Source organism: Balaenoptera physalus (assembly GCF_965194825.1).
Source record: "Balaenoptera physalus genome assembly, chromosome: 5".
NCBI lineage: Eukaryota > Metazoa > Chordata > Mammalia > Artiodactyla > Balaenopteridae > Balaenoptera > Balaenoptera physalus.
In genome coordinates, this window is record NC_138884.1 from 114362215 (window position 1) to 114378301 (window position 16087).

A 16087-nucleotide genomic window follows, 5' to 3' on the forward strand; every position below is an offset into this window, starting at 1 on the left:
ACAGGGATATATGTACATGTATAGCTGATTCACTTTGTTATAAAGCAGAAACTAACACACCATTGTAAAGCAATTATACTCCAATAAAGATGTTAAAAAAAATAAATAAAATCTAATTGTTTCATTTCCTAAAGGTACTTATGAACAATGTAAAAACTCAAATAATACAAAAGACTATGATTTAAAAAACTGTTGTGTCTCCCATCCTGGAGCCCCAGTTCCCCAGTACCTCTCCCAGGAAGCAACTACTGTTCCTCAGTCTTTTATGTCCTATAAAAGATAGCCTGACACTGACGACTGGATAAGCATGGTATATGTTTACATCCATCAGTGGATGAATGTGGTTTATCCAAGCAGTGGAAGATTATTCAATCATAAAAAGGAATGGATTGATACCTACTACAGTGTGGATGGGCCTCCAAAACATGATACCAGGTAAAAAGAAACCAGAAACAAAAGGCCACATACTGTGTGATGCCATTTATAGGAAATGTCTCGAATAAACAAATCCAGAAAGAAAGCAGATTTGTGGTTGACAGGGGCCTGGAGAGGAGGAATGGAGAATAATTGCTGACGGGTATTGGGTTTCTTTCTGAGGGGATGAAAACGTTCTGGAATTAGTAGTGGTGATTGTACAACTTTCTCAATATACTAAACACACTACTGCATTGTACATTTTAAAATGGTGAAATTTATGTCACGTGAATCATATCTAAACATAAAGAGTGTAAAAAACCTAGGTAGTCTATGGATATACAAGCATGTATGTGACCTATGGTGTGATACTTCGAAGCAAATACTTTTCCCACGAAGATATGAAAGAATAAAAGTTGTGTTCTTTTTACAGAAAAGTAGATTTAAATTTTTAATCACCGATCAAGATATAAGAAAAGATTTTCATCGTCAAAAGGAAAGTAATGTTTTTAAAACTGAAAAAATAAAACCAACCTCTAAGAGCGTTTTTCAATCCATGTTCTGAAAAACATTCGTTTCCTGCACTATGTGAATTGCATTGCTTTAAACAGAGAAAATGGAACAGACAAAAACGCTGTGGGCAATTGGTCTCACGGCATCCTGAACTGTCCTCTTCTTATTATGAAAATAATTCAAATCTGGCTTGGGACAGAGAGGGCACGCTTTTCAAGTTTAACGAATCTGAAACATTCCTTCTCACATGGGTAATCTCAGGTATGTGACTTATTATTATGGGTTCAATTGTCCCCAAAAAGGTATGTTTAAGTCTTCACCCCCAGTACTTCAGAATGTGACTGTATTTGGAAATAGGGTCATTGCAGATGTAATTAGTTAAGATGAGGTCACACTGGGGTAGAGTGGGCCCTAAAGCCAATGACTGGTGTCCATATAAGAAGATGATAAGACATAGGGAGACGGCCAGAGATTGGAGTGACGCATCTACAGACCAAGGATGGCCAGCAACACCAAAAGCCAGGAGAAAGGCATGGAACAGATTAGATTCTCTGAGCCTTCAGGGGAGCCTGGCCCTGCTGACACCTTGATTTCAGACTTCAGGCCTCTGGAACTGTGAGAAAATCAATTTCTGTTGTTTCAAGCCACCAGTTTGTGGTACTTTGTGACAGCAGCCCCAGAAAACTAATACACGTATCTTCGCTCTGTCCATTTTCTTACTTATTAATAAATAATAACATATCTAACTTAGAAGGTTTTGTATTAAGTGAGATGATGCATGGAAAATGTAAGCACAGAGTAACTACAAGATAATATTTGATAATATTTGGAGTTTGATAACAATTGGAACCCCTGCTCCTTGACCCAGGTGTCCTCTTCTTCCCTGGACCACAGCGGCCTTGTGAGCTGACACCACTGGGGAGCAGCGTGCCTCTCCTGCCTTCCCAGACCCCACCTGGGCTGTGCACATCACCGCATCCATAGTAATTAAAATGGAGTCGTGTGTCGGCTGGGCGGTGAGTGTGGAGAAGAGCATACACCTTTCCCCAGGGGAGGTTACCGCAGGCTCATTTCCTCCTTACCTGTCCCCAGGGAGGGGGGTGAGGGAAGCCAGCCTGTCATCAGGGAGCTCTAGTTATTTTAAGAATGACCACTGGTTGATAAGCTGGACAGACCTCCCTCTCCCCAGGCCATGGGTCTTGCGGCCGAGGGGGACCTGGGGGCCACACTCATGAGCTGCTATAAGTGGTCCTTGTCACTTTCTCTTGAGGCTTCCTCGTGCCTGGTGTTCTGTCCCCATGCACATGGTCTCGCCCCTCACGAGCAAGTGACCACGGGGCTGGGGAATGGCAGCCGAGGGGGGTGAGGTCTCCCATCGCAGAGTGATGTTGTGTGCACACGCTCTGCCTCCCAGCCCACGGCCTGTAACAGACTTTGGTGAACCAGGGACCAGGCTGAGGACTCTGTGTCTTGTGAGTGTGAACATTAACCTGGACCCAAGACCGCTGCTGACCATGCAGAGTGGGTCTGAAGTGAGCACTTAGGGAGGGAAAGATGTCCTACGTCTCTCTGCATCCTTAGAGGTTTGCTGGATGAGTGAAGAAATCAAGGGCATGTAAGACACAAAGGGCAGAGAAAACCCACACCCCTAGGCTTGGGGCTTGGAGCCCGGGAGAGTGTGCACGAGTCAGTCCAATCCTTTCCTTTGATGACTGCGAGCCCAGCCCCAAACTAAAGTAGGTTTCTGATATAGCAGATCAAACCCTCTCCAGCTTGATAACTAAATTGGAGAAAGAAGCTTGGACCTTATACTTCCCCTCTCTGAGCCTGATGGCTTACTCCATGGAATTAGGAGCAGAGTCAGCTGTTTAAGAATGCATGCATCTGTAGATAGGAGCCCCAGAGAGAGAGAGAGAGAGAGAGACGTGGGAGAGACACACGCAAGAACAGCTTAGTTGAGCCTGCTCCAAACCCTTCTCCCAATCTCTCCAACTGGAGGAGAAATCTGAAAGGCGGAGTCATGCCAGATATCAGATCACATTCTAGTTGGAAAATTCATAAGTCATTTTTAACCAGAGGCTTCTAAAATGATTGCAGAGCAAGAATTGCTCACCCAAGCCAGGAGTGTCACTAATAAACCGGGACTTACCGACTTGTGACTCTTGGCTGTTATGGTCTTCACCTTGTCAGGGTCCCAGATGACCACGTCGGCGTCCGAGCCCACGGCAATCCGCCCTTTTCTGGGGTACAGGTTAAAGATCTTGGCTGCATTCGTGCTGGTAACAGCAACAAACTGGTTCTCATCCATTTTGCCAGTAGCCTGAAGGCAAGATACATTGGTGAAAAGAGCATCTCATAACAGGACCAGAAGGGGCAGACAGGCACAGACCTAAACCAGCCAACAGGAGTCCTTACAAGGACTCTGGAATTTTCTCCTCTTCCTGCTGAAACCAGGCCGCCCTGAAAGAGCGCCAGAGGCCTGGCTTCATCAGAGCGGAAACGTAATTAACCGTTCAGAGGTGTGATGACATTTCCACAACGGCCACCCTGACATCTGGTCAGTTTCATTGGGCCCAAGTTTAACAGAAAATAAAGATCTACCGTTTCAAGTGAGTGATCAAGGTGTGACCTGGGGCTTCCTTACGCAACAGGAAGCCTCCATACCCACTCTCAACCCCAAACCCGAACACACACACAGTTTACAAAGTCATCTTTACGTGGACTAAGATGTGGTTCAAAACAAAACAAAACATTTTCATCCTTATAAAGACTAAAGGACAGCTGCTGTCACATCCGCAAATGCAAAGGACACCACAGGACTCGCGCTGCTTTCTTAAGGGTCACATGTTTTCTGTGTGCCCTCCTAGTGAGTTCTGCCTCTGCCTCAAAGTAAGAAGGGAATTTTAAGAACCAGAAGTGCATAATGCATGGCTTTGATGGGCAGGAGGGCCAGGAGGGGTGCTTCTAGAATATTCCAGGAGGGAGATGGCGCCGCCTTACCACTGCCTTGTCCCAGACCACGGTCATCCGCTCCTCTATCCCGTTGACACCCTCAGGGATCAGAGTGAAGTTGTCTTTGCCCACCGCCTTCTGGGCAGTGCTGTAGGGACAGTGGCCGCTGCCTGTGACCTGCAGGTCTCCACTGGCAAAGACAGAACAGGGTGGGGTTCAGACCTGAGCTCATGTTGAGGAGTAGACCCTGACTTCAGACACCCAAGGAGGCTGTGAAACTCAAACCCCACAGAGATCTGGGGCACATCACAGGCCTTACTGAGTGACACCAGAAGGCCCTGTGGCCTTTGGTGTCTTGTTGAAGACTGGAAAGAGGCCTGTGCATCGGGAGAGGGTTCTGTTTGAGTGTGGGCTCCAGCTGGTCCAGGTAAGGCTCTCCGGGTCAGCCTCCTCCTCCTCCTGCCCTAAAACGCTCTGATCCTGGGGCAGTGGGTCTGTTCTTCCACCCCCCAGAGAGAGCCCACAGGGCCTCAAGATGCTGCAGGCATCTGTGAGGAGAGACTTGCTGAGAACAGAAGATGCTAGAGGCCAACAGAGTGACTCTGCTTCCATGCATCTCACTAGACCCCTGAACAGCCCCTGATGCAATTTGACTTTGCAAATCCAACGGGTCTGCTTTTAAATCCCAGAACTGCCACCTCCTGGCCAGGCAAGTCACTCCTCTTTTCTTCATGTGTAAAATGGAAAAGAGAATGGAACCTTCCTTCCCGGATCACCCTGAGGAGACAATGAGCTACTTGCCTGGCACACGGCAGGTGCCAAAGATGCTAACTCCCTTGCTTCCCTCTCCATCCTCCACCTCTTCTCTTTAAAATCGAGTGCCCGGTGAATTTTATGTTATGTGAATTTTATCTCAAGGTTTAAAACTGAAGAAAAAATACTGAGTGGAGCCAATGAATGAATGGATGAGTGACTGAATGAATATATAAATAAGTGAGTGAATAAAACCCAGCCTCCAGCACGTGCCTGAGTGTCTCACAGAGTCACGGATGTTCGTGCTGGAAGGATGGTCATGTCCCTGGCCTCGTGTCTCCGCCAGGTCACATGGGAAACCATAATGTGCTGACCTTGGTCTCCCTCTGCAAGGCTGTTGATGTAAGGCCTGGCTAATGTGTCTGTGCTGTGCCCGAAGGACAAAATGCTATTCATTGGTTGTAGCAAAGTGACACAAGCTCACTGGCTTTGCTTTTCTGTCACTCAGGCTTTGGAGAGAAAATACTCTGGGGCTGTATGATGAGCCCCTAACTGGCATCTGAATCAATGGAATAAGTGGAGTTTTATTTTGTGATTTTCAAAGAAGGCAGAGGCCAGCCTCCATTTCGGGGCTCCAGGGCATGTTAGCAATCATGTAGACGTACAGAAATATATTTGGATGTGACATTCACTCATTTATTCAACAAAGGTGTGTTGCACACTTCCTGTGTCTGGCATGGTCTTAGGCAACGGGGATGCATCTATAAGCAGAAAGAGACAAATTCCTGTGTTCATTAACTGACATTCCAGTGCAGGGTGGGCGGGGGGCGGGAGCCAGGAACATACGGTCAGGAGAATGAGAGTTAGGGGGAGGTGGGGGGGGTGATGGGGTAGCGCTGGGACTGCCGTTTTTAAGATGATCAGAACTATCTCACTGAGAAGAAATCTTCCAGCAAAGATCTGAAGTTGGCAGAGAGCAAACCGCAAGATGACGAAGAAAACAGTGCTAGGGAGGGGTAGGGTGAGTGCAAAGGCCCTGTGGCACCATCCTGCCTGGGGTCTATAGTTAGCGTGACAGCAGTGGGATGGACCGAGGGAGCCACGGGGAGAAGAGGACCAGGCGAGGTTAGTGAGGAGTGCGGGCAAGATCAGGCTCGGCCTTGAGGGACATTGTGGGGACTTGTGTTTCACTTTGAGAGGAAAGGACCCTGGAGGTCTCCTGGCAGAGGGCTGGCTTGGTCTGACTTATGTTTTAAAATACCTGAGCGTCTTTTGAGAACAGATTGTGATGCGATAAGGGTGTGGAAGGGGCAGTACGGAAATAGAGAGGCTTGTCAGGAGGTGAGAAATGATGGCCCTTGAGCCAGGATGGCTGCAGCCAAGGAGGCGAGAAGCGGCTAGATGCCAGGGCCTTTGGTCTGTGTCCTGCCATCTCCTGAGATGGGCAAGACTGTGGGAGCAGCAGCTTCATGGGGGAAGATGGGGGGTTTGTTTTGGACTTGGAGCTGCCCACCAGACATCAGGCTGCAGACGCCAGGTATGTCATGGGCTGCTGCAGCATTTAGGGAAAAGGAGAACACACCCTCACCCCCTTACAGTTCCTTCTGATCAGAAGTCCCACCTTATTCTCGCCCCTCAGGGAAACTCTTATGCATCCCCTAGCTCTGAGCCTGATGTCACTTCCTCCAGAAAGCCTTCCAAGCTTGCATCTCCGCTTCCAGAGCAGCCTGCACACCTCACCGCTTAGCCTTCTCCCGTGGCCTTAAGTGTTCTTCCCTCACACTGGCTGATGGCAGAGAAGGGGTTAAAGTAGCTGTGCTCCTACTGTGTGCAGGAAGCAGAGTGTAATGCAGTGGCCGCTGTGAACCCTGAATTCCAGGCCTTTTACCTACGCTGTCTCACACCCACCTCTGCAGTAGGTACTGTATTCTCCCCACTTTGCTGATGCGTCAACTGAGGCAGAGACATTACAGGTTATGTGACATGGCCAGGGTGACACAGCCAATTAGGGGTTGAGGCAGGATTAGGATCCTGGTCTCACATTCCTAATTCTGGGTGTTTCCCAATACACCACAGCGCCAGGCACACAGAAGGTGCTTAAATATCGCTGAATGAACGGGAGGTGACCTATAAACATGAATGGAGCGGTTACTGACTCAAAGGCCCGAAGGCCTGCTGTAAACAACCTGGGGTTTTGCTCTGAGGTCTCCCGGGCAGCCAACCCAAGGCCCCTTCCCAAGTGTGTCTGAACCAGCTGCGATTTCCTACCCTTCAACCCTCCGCTCCCAGAAGTCCTGCCCCCCTGCCCAGGCCCACGAGCCCGCCACCCCCGGGGCTCTCACCAGGCCAGCAGGGAGGTCAGGTAGTCGGGCGTGGTGGGGTCCGGGCTCAGGGGAGGGGAGGTCACGAAGGCCGCCGCCTTGGCCCAGTTCTTGCTCCAGTAATGGGTGCCATCCGTCCCCAGACTGGCAGCGATGGGCTCGCCAAAAACGAGGGGGCCTTGGGAGGCAAACACAAACACGCATGGTTAAGAGCGAATGGTCTCTCATGGGAGATGCGGGTGCAGGAAAGTAGAATCTCGAGGCTGGAGAATGAGACTGGGGATAAATCGCCCATCCTTCCCCCAGGCTTCACCACACACACACACCCCCCAGAGCCCCAGCTCCTCGGCCACCAGGCACTCAGCACCCCGCTGTCCTGCTCAGCAGCCTTTTGGACTGTGAATGCTTTTAGCATTTGGATTTGACTATTTTTGACTATTATCTCTTTTTACGATGCTCAGCCAAAGCAGAGACCTGACGTGCTGTCTCAGTTTGGATTCTGCCAAAAGCAGATCTTCAAATGAAAAATCGAGTTCAAGAGTTTTATTCGGAGGTGATTCCAGGAAACAACTCAGTGGGGATTGAGGAAGTGACATAAGGCAGAGAGAGAAGCCAAGGAAAGATGAGTTATCACCGAGTCGTGGCCTTGGGCACACGCAGCTCAGTGCACTGGGGACCCCGGCAGCCTCAGAGCCATCCCACCCCACAGGGGCCAAGAGGCCAGGACGTGCGGCCACCAACCCACTACTGGAGGGCTCCTTTCTGAGCATTCACTTTGCCGAAAGTCCAGCTTGCCTTCCAGGGAGTGGGCCAGAGGTGTTTCTGCCAGAACAAAAGCCCAGGGGCAAAGTCTCAGGCTTCCCAGTGAGAATCTCCGCAGCAGAGAAAGTGCCAAGGGGACAACGTGGGCCCAGGGTTCTGTGGCATCAGCCCGAGGTCACCCTGCTGGCAAGCGGGAGGCAGGCTTTGGGCTCTAGCAGCCTGGCTCTGGGACGGCGACTCCCAACAGCACAGCGGTGCTGGGACTGCTCTGGATGGTTCTGCCCAAGACAGCGGCCACCAGCCTCACGTGGCCCTGGAGAGCAGGAAACAGGGCTAACGCGACTGAGGAACCAACTTAAAAATTGTACTTAACTTTACTTAAATTGAAATAGCCACGAGAGGGTGGAGGTCACTTTATTTCTCGGCAGCTCCAGGACCTGCAGGCTTAGCTCCCCGGCATGCTTACCGCTGCTTCCAGATTCTTGTTACCTCTCTGAGAGGCAGTTTCCTCATCTTTAACCTGGGGCTGGTCCTCAGCAAGCTGTGCTAACCTAGATCACTCTCTGTACAATGCCTCTACTCGTCAGCTTGCCCTTAAAAATACTAAAACTAGGTATTTGGGGTTCAACGCTGCTCTGTCCCACACGGAAACCACCCACATGTGGCTTTCAGGCATTTAGTCTGAGTCGAGATGTGCTGTCAGGGTGAAATACACACTGGATTTCGAGGACAGTACAGAAAAATAATGCAAAATATCTTAATCCATTTATACTGATTACACGTGGAATGAATATTTTGGATATACTAGGTGAAATAAAATACACAATTAAAGATTTTTAAGAATACAGCCACGTACACTTCCCACGAAGGGTTCCTGTAAGAAATGAGGAGCATCCTGCATGCAGAGGGCGGTGGAGGCGGTCAGGGCTGTGCCGCTGTTGTGGATTTCCACCCGGCTGCCCCCTCCGACCCAGAGCTCCCGGTCAACCTCATACGACTCCCAGAAAGCAGACGGGTGGACCTTGTCCGGGTGGTGAACATTCTTGGTGAATGTCCACAGGACGAAAGGATTCTAGCGACTGTCTTCGTGTGACGTGTGCTACCCCCTCTGTCATTCTCTCTCTCTCTCTCACCCTGAGTTAGGGAAGGAAGGCTGCTTTGGGCAACCTTCGTTCTCTATCTGGTGGGTGTTGGGGACTGTGGGCCTCAGTCAAGAAGGCCTGGGGACCGCACTCGGGTGGCTCCTCTGAGTCTCCTGGGGAATGGCCACCACACAGGTCAGAGCCGCTCAGAGCACCAGTGGCGCCTGTGCCCCAGGGTCCTCAGGAGCCCTCGGGACCCGCCAAGGACTTGGCTGGAATTTCACATCTGTGAGCCCATCGGGTCCGTTTCGAGATGAAGCAACAGTAGCTCAGAGAGGGTAAGTAGTGCGTCCAAGTCTTAGAGCTGGAGGCTGCCTTCCTGCCACACTCCCTTGATGTCCAGCACGGGGCTGTCCCCAGACCATCTGGCTCTGGAAAAACACCTTCCTCCTTCCCAACCTGCAGCTGAGACTCTGTGTGGGCCCCACGGTGGAGCCTGGGTGCAGGCACCCACTAAGAGGCCCTAGATAGGGGACCCAGGATGAAGGGCCCAGAGAGAGGACCAGAAAGAGGGCGGGCAGGAACCAAGAGCTGGTGCAGCCCTGGCTCCATCACTTCTTTGATGTGAAACCCAGGGGAGAACTTGGAACTCTTCACAGATCTTTAAAATACATGGTCTCATGTGACCCACAGGGAGGGGATAATTACCTTAGCTACAAATGGGGAAACCGAAGCTCAGACCACTTACCCAAGGTCACACCCGGGGCCCATGGCACTCCAGGAATCAAACCTAAAAATGACTGCCCATCTTGTGCCTGCCCACCATCCCAAGCTCCCTTTTCAACCTGGCCTACAGGGCCCAGGCTGCAGGCAACTGGCAGAATGTCTCTGCCCTGGGGAGTGGCTCCGTCAGTGAACTTGAGCCTGGTGGACATGCCCCTTCCTCACACCGCAGCTTCCCGCAGGAGGCCCATGCACTGGGCCGCGTACCTTTCTTCCTGGCCAGGGTGATGATGTCCGCTGCGCTCTTGCTCATCACCTTGGTGATGTACACAGGGCAGTTGATCCGACCCGCGATGGTGATGGCTCGGAACACGGCCTCGGCCTCCAGCTGCAGACACAGCAAATACATGGGTCACAGGAGGGAGAGATGGGAGGCACCACCCACCCTGAGTTCCGAGGGCTCTCCCTGATCAGGCTCCTTTGATTCTCCTTAAGTGTGGTCAGAGGGAAATCTACTGCATCAAGAGAGGAAAATACTGCAGATTTTTCAAAAGGAAGGACAAACTAAGAATGTATTTGGCTAGAGGGTTGGAAGGCAGAATTATGTTTTTCACTTGCTTGGAAGTATTCTGCACGCTCTGTTAGAAGGTGATCGCCTAGGCAGTAGAGTCATCAAAAGGCCCATAAGGTGGTTGGTTACTTATAAAATGCCTGACATCAGGGAACACACATGTCCAACATGCATTCCTTCCTTCATTTGTTCAATAACCAAGTGAAACCACCTGCTGTTGGGTTTGGTCTCTGCCCCCGCTAGAGCAAACAAAAGGACCAGTGATGTATTGTTTTAATTTCCAGTCTGCGGTGCCGCTAGTGGCTGGCAGGCAGCCCAAGCCACAGCCGCGTGCCAGGGGCCCAGCCACACCCACAAGGGTCCCCAGGCTGCTCACATGCCTGGAGGCGGTGGCCACGTCCACGTGCTATAAGGGTTTGTAGACACTGTCTCAGGTCTGTCCTGGTCTCACCAGGGACCGGGAACCCAGCTCGTGGGCGTGGAGCTCACGTCTGGAGCACTGGGCCCGATCAGGAGCCTTCGGGGAAGGAGTCTGTGTACTCGTGTGTTGCGTCCCATGTCCGGCACAGGCCGGCCTAGAGCGGAGGTCCGGGACGACTACTAATGATCTGATGAGACACCAGAAAATACTGGACGTCCATCCTGTTCCATGCCCAACCTGCTGGCCTTCCCTCTGTCCCCCCACCCCCCGTGTCCCGCCACACATGCGCCGTATCACTCCCAGGGGATTCGTCCCTTGTCGAGTCTTAGAGCACAGCGGACAGGAGGCCCGTGCAAGGGCAGTTGTTTTGAAGTCCTCTGCCTGGGACGTGGGGCTCCACTTTCCTGTCATCAAATACACCTCGTCCTCAGTAGGGATTCTGAAGTGTCCATGGGACCATGGTGTGAAGTTCCTGGGCCCTGGGAGAGGCAGAGCCTTTCCCAGCTCCTCTGATCGACCTGCAGGCCCCAGGGTTCCCAAGCCCGAGGGCAGACCCGGAGAGGACCACACGTGCTGGGATGCTCATGTAGGGGAAATGAGACGGAGACGGGGGCTCTAGCCGGGCTGTTCCAGCTGGAACAGCATCGGGGTGAGCTCTTAGCTATGCCAGAGTCACACCCAGTGGAGGCTCCTTTACCTCTTCAGGTCTGCTCAGAGCATGGCCCTCAGGACCCGTGATGCCCATCTCTAAGATCCGCTTTTGTTCCTGCAAGACAAGAACGAATGAGTTAGTGATTACAGAATGTCAGAGCCAGGAGAGGCCAATCCTCCAGCCCCGTTAAGACAGATGGGGCAGCTGAGTCCAGGAGCGGGAGTGGTCTGCATGGGGCCTAACGGGCTGCGGTGATACACAGCTTCTTTGCTCCCTCCACTACCCCTGCCCACCGTCCCCCTTTGCAACCCTGGATATCCCCATCCACACCTGCTCTATTCAACACCACGGGACCAGTGAGAGGAAGTAGGGTTATACAAAATTAGCCTTAAAGACCACCCAGCGCTCTTCCAACTTCCAAGTCTCTGCTGCAGGGTAAGAGAGAAGGAAGATGGGTGGTGTTTGGGTATGACATGGATGCAGAAATCAACCTGGGCATCCAGCTCCAGAACCGATCGTCTCTGTCAGTTCTGAGCCTCAAGGTTCTCTTTTTTTTTAAACTGAAGTGTAGTTGATCTACAATGTTGTGTTAGTTTCAGGTGTACAGCAAAGTGATTCAGTTATATACACACACACATATATATATTCCTTTCAGATTTTTTTCCCTTACAGGTTTACGAAATATTGAGTAGTTTCCTGTGCTATACAGTTGGTCCTTGTTGGTTATCTATTTTATATATAGTAGTGTGTATATGTTAATCCCAAACCTCCTAATTTATCCCTCCTCCCCTTCTCCTTTGGTAACCGTAAGTTTGTTTTCTGTCTGTGAGTCTGTTTCTGTTTTGTAAATAAGTTCATTTGTATCATTTTTTTAGATTCCACATTTATGCAATATCACATATTTGTCTCTGTCTGGCTTACTTCACTCAGTATGATAATCTCTAGGTCCATCCATGTTGCTGCAAATGGCATTATTTCATTAATCTTCTCTTCTTTACATTGGAAACAACAGCACCTACACACTGGAGTTGCTATAATACATCACTGAGGTGGCAGATGTGAAATGCTCGCACGATACCTGGTGTATAGTAAGGGCTCACTGATGGTCAGCAGCTCTCATTTTCTCTATTGTAGTTTCCTCTTCCTGGTACCTGTCTTTCTAGCAGGAAAACTCTACCTCAAGCTTATCATATAAATGAAACGGTTCCCTGAGCTAATAGCCCAGATGCAAATCTATTTGCTCCAAGGCTCCAAGGTGCCCCCTCCTTAGGAATACTGTAATATCTCAAAACTAATATTTTTACATTGCCCAGGTGTCAGCTGTGCGGCTAATTTTAACTTCCGCAGTTTCTGTATCATCATTCTGGAACACAGCCCTACGAGGAGCCCCAGGCCCTATCAACAATAAAAAAATCATAATTTCAACTGTGCATTTATGGTTATCAAGCTCGAGTTTATTATAAGAACATAAGCTGGAAACAATTTCAAGATCTAACAGCTGGGGTGGATTTAAGTAAAGAATGAAATGATGTCAGCTATTGAAGATGGTGTTTACAAGGCATTTTTGTAAACTGTTTACAACAAGATTTATGACATGGAGACATCCCTCTGGAAGACTATTTAAATGTCAGTTACTATTTCTGTTGGAAGGAAGGAGAAAAAGGGAGGGAGGACAAAAGATGATGTAAGGGGGGAAAAACACAGATCACAAAAGACTAGAGTAGGGTTTCTAGTTAAAAATCATGGGCTGAGCACACACATTATTTTTACTCCATCCTGAAACTCTGCTAAAGTGACAGAAATGGTACACAAGAACCAAGAGAATGCAGAGAAGATAACAGAAACAAAATTTTGGAAGCTGGGAAACAGATGTACAAAAGGTAACAGATTTATTGGAGCTGAGAATACTCAATCTTAGTTGGCAGCGAGGAAAGCTAAGAATTCCCTGATGTAAAGCTTAAGAACTGGGGACTCCAAACTCAACTTTTCACACACATTTGGTGGGATATAGGTTGGTACACCCTGGAAAACAGGGTAGCAGTAACTGTAAGACCTGAATATGTGCACACCCACGACCCAGAGATCCCCCTCCTAGGTACTTACCAACAGAAATGGGAACATATGTTTAACAAAAGACTAAACAAGAATGTTTAAGGAAGCTTTATACACTGTAGTCCTAAATTTGAAACTATCCAAACATCTATCAACTGAAGAACAAATTGTGACCTATCCCTGCAGTGGAATTCTACACCGTGATGACAAGGAGAATACTATTGCTTCAGGTAACAAGAGGGATGAATCTCACAAATCTAGTTTTGGTCAAAAGAAGCCAGATGTAAAAGAGTACCTACTGTGTGGTTTCATGTTGATGAAGTTCAAAACCAGGCAAACCTAAGATACATGTGTTGGGCAGCTTCTAAGAGGCTCCCAGTGAGCCTGCCTCTGCTTACACGTGGGCTGGACCTGGCACCTTGCTTCCAATGAGCAGAACACGAGGAAAGAGATGGGATGTCATTTCTGAGGTTAGGTTACAAAGGGACTCCCACTTCTCCCTTGTTCACCCTCTCCTGCTCTCACTTGGAAGGAAGCAGGTCACCATGCTGTAGCTGCCCATGTGGCAGAGAACCAAGGGGGCCTCTGTCTAACAGCCAGCAAAGAATAAAGGACAACAGTCTGATAGCTTGCAAGGAACTGAATCCTAGAAGCAACCTTCTGAGTGGGAATCCTGCAACCCTCTGGAAGGGAATCCTGCCCCAGACCAGCCCTGAGATGACTGCAGCCCTGCCTGACACCTTCACTGCAGTCGGTGAGAGACCCTGAGCCCAAAAACCCAGCCAAGCCACATCTGGACGCCGGACCCACAGGACCATGATGTAGAAAACATTTTTTGTTTGACAATGCTAAATTTAGGGGGTAATTTGTTATGCAGCCACAGAGAACTGAAACAGATTTTGGTATTCAGAAGTAGGGTGCTGCCATAGCAATTAACTAAAAATGTGGGAGTGGCTTTGGGACCGGGCAGTGAATGGAGGCTGGAAGAATTTCAAGGCATGTGTTAGAGAAAGCTAGTCTGAAATGGACTCTTAGTAGAAATATGGACTTTGAGGACCTTGTTAGCGAGAGCTCAAAAGGAAATGAAGCGTCTGTTATTGAAAACTGGAGGAAGGGGAATCTTGTTATGTAGTAGCAGAAAGCTTGGCAACACTGTCACCTGCAGTGATGTGGAAAGGGGCAAATGTGTCTAATGAACTCAGGGATCTAGCTGAGGAGAGTCCCCAGCAAATTGTCAAGGTACCGCCTGGCTTCTTCTTGCTGCTCATAGTAAATAGTAAAATGTGAGAGGGACAGATAATTGAGTGTGTGCCCATAGATCCTCTCAATCAAATAAAGGCCTCTAGGAAACTCAAGGATGTACCTCTTGGCTGTCTGACCAGGAGGAGGAGGGCTTACTGAAAAGAAATCTGTGGGTGTCTTTTGTCTAATGGGGTGAATTCCTGTGAGATTCAGAGGAGGCCCACAAAGGTTTTGGGAGGATTATCTTAGCAAAACACCGGCAGCCTGGACTGGACGGGATAAGACATACAAAATGAATGGAGGCAGTTGGACTCCTAAAATTCCACGTGCAGGAAGCAGGCTGAGAAAATTCCTCAGCTGCAAGCATGGGCTACCTTTCATGAAAAGGAAGGATGGAGCCAATAGCCCAGAAGGTGGAGCCAAGAGCCATGGAGAATTATCCTCAGGCTTTAAGACCTAATCAAGGAACTGCCAACACTTGTCTAACTGGATTTCAGAACTGCTATGGACCAATGACTCCTGGTGTTTTCCATTGTCCCTTTTTCAATAGGAATGCCCACCCCACCACTATATGTCATGTGTTGAGTGTGTGTGGGGGGCGGGGGGGGGAGATAACTTGCCTATTTTCTTCAAAGACCTACAGATTGTAGGGACTAAACCCAAGAAGCCTCATCCACACCTAGACCTGGCTTAGATGATTCCAGTCTTTGATGGTGTAATGAGGTGAGAGTTTGGAGGACCCTGGAACGGAATGAATGTGTTTTGCGTGTGAGAGGGTCATCAGTCACTGGGGGCCAGAGGAGAGACTGGCAGACGACCTCTGATACGGCTCCCAGAGATCCTCACTTCCCGGCATTCATTCCTTTGTACAATCCCATCTTTTGGGGTGAGGGCTGGATTTACTGACTTCTTGCCAATGACCAGAATACTGCTGTGTGATGGTACTGAGTTGTTCTTTTTCACTTTGAATTTGAAAGAATTTCAATTTTACAGAAAAAACTGCAAGAACACAAATAATAAGAAATAAAGACAATAGCTAACCTTAATAGTGAAGCTTCAGATCTCATGCCCTTAACCGTCATGTTGCAATTCCACTGGGCTTTGGAACCAGATGGAGCTATATTCACACCCTGGCTCTGATGCCCCATGTAACAGTGAGTAAGTTATTACTGTCTGAGCCTCAGTTTCCCTACCTATGAAATGGGGATATACATACTCCTTAGCATCACGCACGGCATTGACTACTTTCATTGGATGCATCCAAATCTTCCAAATGCCTGATCTTGATTTGTGGCATCATGATCAGCCCTGTACACAGACCAAGCAGCCATTCTTGACTTCCTCCTCTTCTTCCCCCATCCAATCAATCAATGAGTCCTGTAGATTGTGCACCTTCCCTAGCATATTCTTGCCTCTTCCACCTCCGCTCTGTCTCCTCTCTTCATTTCCTATGAGAATTGCTGGACTAAAACCTAGCTGACTTTATTCTATTCCTATCAAATTATCCACCCTATGGCCAGAATGATCAAAATGGGTTCACGTCTCACACTACCCAAAACTTCTGAATGGCTACAGCCTGTTACATGTCCGACATTGATCTACACATACACGATATCATTTAATCCTCAC

At 49.1% G+C, this 16087-nt stretch overlaps 1 protein-coding gene across 2 annotated transcripts in view; it reads right to left on the reverse strand.

Moving 5' to 3' along the window:
• Nucleotides 1-16087, reverse strand: part of CRMP1 (collapsin response mediator protein 1) — a 66780-nt gene that overhangs the window by 10511 nt on the left and 40182 nt on the right. For both annotated transcript variants that reach the window (XM_082462830.1, XM_082462831.1), the window contains exons 7-11: nucleotides 11210-11278; nucleotides 9788-9908; nucleotides 6975-7131; nucleotides 3928-4069; nucleotides 3077-3247 (exon numbers count right to left, since the gene is read on the reverse strand). In XM_082462830.1, coding sequence (XP_082318956.1) covers nucleotides 3077-3247; nucleotides 3928-4069; nucleotides 6975-7131; nucleotides 9788-9908; nucleotides 11210-11278 — 660 coding nt within the window. The remainder of the gene's footprint in view (nucleotides 1-3076; nucleotides 3248-3927; nucleotides 4070-6974; nucleotides 7132-9787; nucleotides 9909-11209; nucleotides 11279-16087) is intronic.